The sequence below is a fragment of the Arachis duranensis genome, chromosome 9 (genome assembly GCF_000817695.3).
Source record: "Arachis duranensis cultivar V14167 chromosome 9, aradu.V14167.gnm2.J7QH, whole genome shotgun sequence".
NCBI classification, from domain to species: Eukaryota; Viridiplantae; Streptophyta; class Magnoliopsida; order Fabales; family Fabaceae; genus Arachis; species Arachis duranensis.
The window spans coordinates 1,969,621-1,977,003 of NC_029780.3; the positions used below are offsets into that span (position 1 = coordinate 1,969,621).

Genomic DNA, 7,383 nt, shown 5'->3' on the forward strand with positions numbered 1-7,383 from the left:
GATGTCATAGGCAAATCAGCCATACCACCATTAGCTCCTTTGACAACCCAGCCCAATCTTAACCTTCAACCAAAATAGTAGATTAAACTGAATAAAGCTTTAGGTTAGATTGTTAGATACAAATAAGTGCAATAATAACTTTCCCTTCTCTGCAAGACTGTTTCTTCTTCTTCTTTTACTTTTGATTCTCTTTCGGTCACTAAAACAATCACAAAGATTTAGACATGAAATAGATAATTTGATTGAAGAAGGAAAGAGAGAAGAATAGAATCCTCAACGGTTGGGTGTAGAAAAGTTTTGGAATTTGAAATTAGGGCTGCGCAAAATAATCATGTATTGGATATTCTAATTTGAACTAACCTTTGATGAGTCACCAGCCAACTTTCAACTGTCGCCCCCTTCTTCTTCTGCCTTGGCCGATCCGTTTCCCCTTCCACCAAAAGACCTGCACTTGAAGAAGCAGCTAAACTTAGAACCAAACGCTAATCTAAATTAGTGAATTCAGATTATATTAAAAAAGAAAATGGTAATATACATTAATTATAAATTCTGGCCAATTTCAATTATTGATCCAATAAAACTATAAACCAATATACAAAAGAAGAAAAAAGGGCTCCATGTACTGCTACAGTCAAGATAAAGGCATCCCTGCTGGCTTGCTCAAATATTAGTCAGCAGTCTATCACTTGAATTATAGTCATGCAATAGTTATTTTGAAGTGGAAAAGGATCAATCTTTTTTACTCCTTTTGTAATTGAAGAAATGAAAATAAAAATATAGACTAACCTTTGAGTCACTGGCCAACTTCTAACTACTGCCCCTTCTTCTTCTACCTTGACGGAATGTTTTCTCCCTCTGCAAGAAGATCTGCAATTGAAGCAACAACTAAACTCAGAACCCAAACACTGACTAAATTGGTGAATTCAGATTATATTAAAAAATTATATAGTAATATACGTTATAAGTTTGGCCAATTTCAATTACTGATCCAAAAAAGCTATAAACCAATATGAAGAAGAAAAAAGGGGCTCTAGTGAACAACTAACTGCTATGGTCAAGATAAAGGCATCCCCTGTTCTAATATTAGTCAGCAATCTATCACTTGAATTATAATCATGCAATAATTATTCTCAAATGGAAAAGGCTAAATCTTTTCTTCTACTCTTGCAATTGAAGAAAATGAAAATAAAAATTATCAAGTGAATTATTAGAATTAGAAAATCTATGATACTTATGGAAGCTATTTTCGTCAGAGTTCAAATGAAAGGAACCATCCAGTTGCAAACTCTTCTAACATTTGCCTTCAAATTGTGAGTTAATTAGGATAAAGAACATCACTTTTATCACAACATATATACTTGTTCACCTCCATTTTCAATTGGTGTAATAACCAGTCTAATTTATATAAATCATAATGAATAGATCTCTACTTTCTACATTAAAAGAGAAAATAAAATAAAAAAAATCACATTTTACTCTCACCAATTACACACATAAGAATTAATTGATTTACACATGCATAACAGAATCAAATAAGTATATATAAGCCTACTACATTCTTTCCATGTTTCAAAACTAAAACCAAGCATCATTGATTCCTTAAACATTCAGAATGGTGCTACTTGAAATGAATATTACACAGAAAATTGGAAATGTGCAAGAACATACAAGTTTTTAAGAGAGAAAACTATTACCTTAATTCTTAAATAAATAAATAAAACCTTCCATTCAAGTTTTGTAAATATAAATATTGTGTTGTAGCTAATTTTATATAACTTCTATGAAGTTAAATGGAGAGTTAATTAAATTTTTAATGATGATAAAAATACAATAACAACACAATAACTAAAATAAAATAGGAATAAATATCAAACAACTAAAGTAGGCAAAATATGAAGTGAATCAGCATAATCAATTCTAATAAAGACAGTTCTAAATAAATAATAATGGCATAAAGACTATTTCTAAGAATGGATAAGCAGTAAGATTATTTTCTATTCCTCACAAAAGTAGTCTTGCAACTTTAAAGCATTTGTATGAGAAGAATGACACAAAAGTCATGTCAAATTGCATAACACACAACAGAGTATTTTTAACTAATACCAATTGGAGATATAAGCATTTATATAAGCTTTTAAAATGACATAGAGGAAAAATTTCACAAAAACTCACCTGAGTATAGCTTCCTTGGGATTGAGGCATGATAAATACTATTCAAAAACAGTCAAACAAATAATTTCATCCAAGCCATTGCCATTAGTTTATTAACTGAATAAGTTCAAAAGAGCATGACAATTTTTAATAATAACAACATATAGTAACTTACAAAAGGAATTTGGATATAGTCGAATAATAGAAAGATAGTTACATATCATTGCCAAATCTCATAAATTGGTTTGAAACGTTAATAGACACTTCAAATTCAACTGACCATACGTTACTAAAATAGGGTTACCTCTTAATTCCAATGAACTAACACAAAAAATGTTTCCAAATGAAGTAACCAAGTGATGAAATTGACACAAAACCAATTCATAATCATTGTTAGCCAAGAAATTAGGAAGAGTTCAATCCAATAAACACCCATCCCATCAAAAGTTGTATACAATTAAATCTTAAGAAGGGTCAACTTTAGAGGTGTACATATATACTTATATATAAAATTCACAACAATAGTGCTTATCATACAAATGAAATCCGGTTAGTAAGTTAAAACACACAATTTTAATTAGAAGGTTAAAATAAGGGCAAAAATCTAAATCAGACTGAATTCCTTTCGGTGCAAAAAATCAGAAAAAGAAAAATGTTCATGATACTTATAAAATTAATATAGACCTCACATATTAATAACAATTTTCAATATTTACCCATACAGAAACAAAAAAGAAAAAGAAAAAAATTATTCAATCAAAAAATAAAGAAATAAACAAAAGAGAGTAAGACCTACAAAAAATAACAAAAAAATATATGTACCATTACAGAGTTCAAGAGTCATGAAATGACACGTCAATTCTACATTTGATAACTATAGAAGCATTGCTAAGGGGAGAAAAGGCAAAACTGACATTTTAAACTCAACTTCTATCCAACTCCAATTCTTGGCATAAGGCCGCAAGCCTAAGATAGAAAAGGCAATCCCACCGTGGCAGCAAAATCTATCTAAATCGGTTCTTGCTAGACCGGATCGATGCTCAAGTCTAAAAATATGTTAAAGTGGTATCGCCAACGAAGAAAAAGAAAAAAAATGTTAACAATGGAGGCTTCTTACCTAGCAAACAAAATAAAATTCATCTCTGGGCTATTTATCACCTTTGCTGAGCGAGAAAAGCCACTGAAACATTTGATATATATTACCAGAGCCCGGCTCCTGATTCAGATTACAGACTGTATCATAGTCATGCTTTTGATGAGGTGCAACTATTCTTTCCTGCGAACAGAAAGATCATGAAAATCAAATCCATAGACTGACTATTCCTTATTAATATTGCATATCAAACTTCTTACACATTAGACAGTGGAATTGTACCAATACTTTGAAGATCTCAAATGAACAGAAATTAGAACCATCACAACTATATGTACAATAGCATTAGAAAGAAGAAAGAGAACATATTACTGATGGATAATAGCATAATAGGATTTTAAGTGTTTATGATATCATAATCCAAATTTATAAAAAAAATTATATATGAGAGATCAAGATTTATCTAATACATTATCAAATAAACAAATTAATATGAGAGAAAGAAATTAGAAAAATCAGAGTTCAAGAGTATTTAAAACAAACTCTAATACAACATTCATTTTTGAGGATCCACTATGAAAAAGAAATAAATTATATGTAAATAAAAATTGAAACCTTTATCAAAACTCTAAAAACATGAAACTCGAACCAATCAAAACCAAAGCTTTTATAATAAAAATAAAAATAAAAATAAAAACTGAGACCTTTGCTTTTGATAGCAACCTCATGGTCTTTGAAAGTGTACTTAAAATGACCACTTTTCACTTCTCAATATTCATAGTGAACCAAAAATTACTTTGAAAATCTAAATGCTACTAATAATAGTAAAAGCTTATACCAAAGAGAAATTGGGTAGAAATAAAAAATAAAATTTAAGAGAAATACAAAAGTGTAAGGGAAGAACAAAAATAAATAAATAAATAAATAAAAGTGAGGCAAAGTATGATGTAAAAATCCTAAAGTATCATATCACAATGAAAAAAGAAATTACACCAAGATATTAAGAAAAAAAATTTTAACCCTATATAAAAGAGATAATTTTCTCATAATAGTGTTTATTTAACTCGTTTTGTGCACTCTAATGAACTTTCTTATTCTCAAATTAATTCTGAATTTTTCATTGAACAAAAGAAAAATATCAGAAAAAGAAACATTGAAATTCAACTAATTGAACTTCAAGTTCTTGAAAAATTAAAAATCATTAGATACATGTAGGAAAGATGTAGTACCTTTGACACTACTCATTCTCTTCAACTAATTGAACTTCAAGTTTCTTCAAAATTCTAGAATTAAGACTATCCTGAGAATTAAAATTAAAATCTAACTAAAACAAATATTAAAACAAACTTTATAAGAGATCAATTGAGACCAACCCACACTAATTCAAAATCAACTAATCACTTTTTTTCTCATCGATAATTTTCTTTTCAACCCCATTCTCAATTGATCTTTTATACATCTTCATCTACCAACAGATTACAGTATAAAAATTAGTAAATTAGCATTTATTTGAAACAAAATCAAGCAAATCATAGAAAACACGATGATGATACCAATACTGTTCTGAGGGGTCGTTCGAGACAGAAAACGTCGATGGAAGTCGAACATCTTGATGCACAATGTACCCAAATGGAGAAAACTGGGATAATCCAAGAAAGGATCCAGAAACACGAACTGGATGGGGATAAAGAAAACTGGGTTGAAGATCAGGATTTCAGAGTGACACCAACACCATGCAGAGAGAAACCGAGAAAAAGGACAGAAAGACAAGTCACACGGTGGAGATGGAAGAATCGGGATCACAACACCCACAGAGAAGATCGAGGCAGGAAGGCGAGAGTGGCAACAGCTAGCAAAAGGAGAAACCATAATCAAATTAACAGAAAATTCCAAAGAATGAAGTGAAAACCCCAAAAATTTATAACAGCTAGCAACAAAGGAGAAACCCAAATCACATGCAACAAACAATTTAACAGCTAGCAAAAAGGAGAAACCATAATCAAATTAACATCAAAAAGAAAATGAAGAAGATGAACCCAAATCATAAATCATAATCAAATTAACAGCAACTTTCAAAGAAGGAAGTGAAGAACATGAACCCAGAAACCCACCAAAATAGATACACAATTTGCAAAATAGCAGATCCACAAACCCTAGACATTAAAACCTACAATAACCGTGTAAGACAGGATACACAATGAAGGAAAATAAGAAGAATGAAGAGGAAAACAGGTTTGGAACTAAAGGGCCCAGAAGAATGTAGCTGATTTATTGATTGGAGAGCTTCAATTTGAGAGTCTATGGCAAAATCCCTAACCTTCGATGAACGGCGGGGAAGCAGAGTCCCGAAAAATAGAGCCTGTAGACAACGTATCGTAGGACGGAGGAAAGAAAATTAGGAGAAGGAGGCAAGGGATCTAGGGTTCGAATTGATCATTACCTGTTAAATCAAATTCGTGAAAAAAGAGAGCTTGCGTGCGTGAATGGAGAAGAGACAGCTGATCGGCGGAAACAGAGGGAAGCACATGCTCGTTGAGGTGGGGTTGCCACGCTGGAGGAGAGGTGCCACCTGGGATAGGAGCCGGCCTGGAACGCGGGGAGGTCTCCAGCTCGGAAATGAAACCACGGCTATCTAGTGTATAATGATATAATAGATGTTTCCATTAATTTTATTAATTGTCCCATTATTAAAATTATTTTTATTTTAAATTTTAAAATATAATTTCTATAGATAAAATTGAGTGATTTATTTGTTTTTTAATTAGTTAGTTTAACAAAAAAATACAATGATTAATATTTTTTGGTGTCTTAAAAAAATACAATGATTTTATTCTACTTACGTGTTTTTTTAAGAAAAAATTGTATCTTTGAATTAATGATAATAATAATAAAAAAAAAAGATGGGAGTTGAATATATTATGTTTAAATCAAATAAGATACAGAAGATTTAATTGTGCGAAAAATTACCATTATTATAATAAAGAAAGTAAATATTTTAAATATTATACTAAAGAAATTAAATTCAATATATTATTATTTATTTTTTAATCAAATTAAATTAATTATTATATTTTTATATATTAAATGACAAATCTTAGATTAATATATATAATTATGTTATATTATATTTGTGCCATGCATTTATGTATTTATGTGTAAAATTTTTGTCTCCGTTGATTAAAATTTTGAGATCCGTCGCTGATGAGGGCCAAAGGGAGGGGAAGGAGAAGAAGACAACAAGTGGTGGTTCTGTGATGGCTAGATATGTAATCACCAGAGACAAGACAAATGACTAGCGATGATGTTGATGAAGATGGTAGTTGGATAGTGAGAATAGTTGTTCTTTTTCTTCCATTTTCGTGAAAGAAAAGAGAGAGAGTGAGAATGTGAGCTAGGATTGAGAGAGGGGAGAAAGAAGTGGAGGGGGCCGCGATGGTGGCGTGGACTGCTGGTGATGAAACAGCAAGAGGCGACAATGCTGTGGGACGACAAAGAGGAGGGGAAGAGAAAGGACCGCGACGGTTCAATGTGACAGTTTCATCACAAATGGTGGAGGCTACAGTGATTTTGGGACGACGAGGGTGGTGATTTCGGTGATGGAAAAGGAAGATGGTGGTTGTTGGGGTCTGAACGGCAACTATAAAGTGGTGGTGATGGTGATTCGGAGATGATGGTGGTAAGAGGAGGACGACGTGCAAATCAGAAGGAAGGAGAAGGGAAGAAGAGAGTTTGAAAATGAGTTTACAGTTTGAGGGTTTACAGTTTTGGGGTTTTTTCAAATTCGGGGGAGCTCGTCGGCGGTCGTGGCTGGAGGTTGATGAAAATAGAGATGGTGATGGTGAAGGGAGGATGAAGCTGCTTGTGGCGAAAAGCAAGAAGGAACTCTAACGTGATTAGAGTTATCTTTGAAATGACGTTGTTTTGCAGCGGAGGACTTAATTGTCCTGTTTTAAAAAAGTTCCATGTGAACAGAAGGACTCTTTTGTCTAATTTTTAAAGAATTTAAAAATTTAAAAGCATTTTTAAATTTTGAGAAATAAAAATATCTACGAAAAAAAATTAAAAATTTATTAATCCTTTATTCTAAAATTTATAATTATATTACATATATATAAAAATTAATTATTAAATCAATCACT

General features: G+C 31.5%; 1 protein-coding gene and 1 long non-coding RNA gene across 4 annotated transcripts; both read right to left on the minus strand.

The window, feature by feature from the left end:
- Position 1: 1 nt before the first annotated feature.
- Positions 2-1,943, minus strand: LOC110275342 (uncharacterized). Its single transcript, XR_008002522.1, has 3 exons — positions 787-1,943; positions 361-445; positions 2-63 (listed from the first exon to the last, which is right to left on the minus strand). It is a non-coding gene; the product is annotated as an uncharacterized LOC110275342 (long non-coding RNA).
- Positions 1,944-2,943: 1,000 nt separating this feature from the next.
- LOC107463953 (uncharacterized) lies at positions 2,944-5,885 on the minus strand. Of its 3 annotated transcripts, none has more exons than XR_008002520.1 (3): positions 5,685-5,885; positions 4,798-5,093; positions 2,944-3,427 (listed from the first exon to the last, which is right to left on the minus strand). XR_008002520.1 is itself a non-coding variant. In XM_052253804.1 (3 exons), the coding sequence occupies exons 1-3, from the start codon at positions 5,403-5,405 to the stop codon at positions 3,396-3,398; spliced, it is 378 nt and encodes a 125-aa protein (XP_052109764.1). In that variant the 5' UTR covers positions 5,406-5,678; the 3' UTR covers positions 2,944-3,395. The 3 variants fall into 3 exon arrangements, 1 of the variants encoding a protein (XP_052109764.1); XR_008002521.1 differs by having other exon boundaries at positions 5,562-5,885; XM_052253804.1 differs by lacking the exon at positions 5,685-5,885 and adding an exon at positions 5,356-5,678.
- Positions 5,886-7,383: the final 1,498 nt, after the last annotated feature.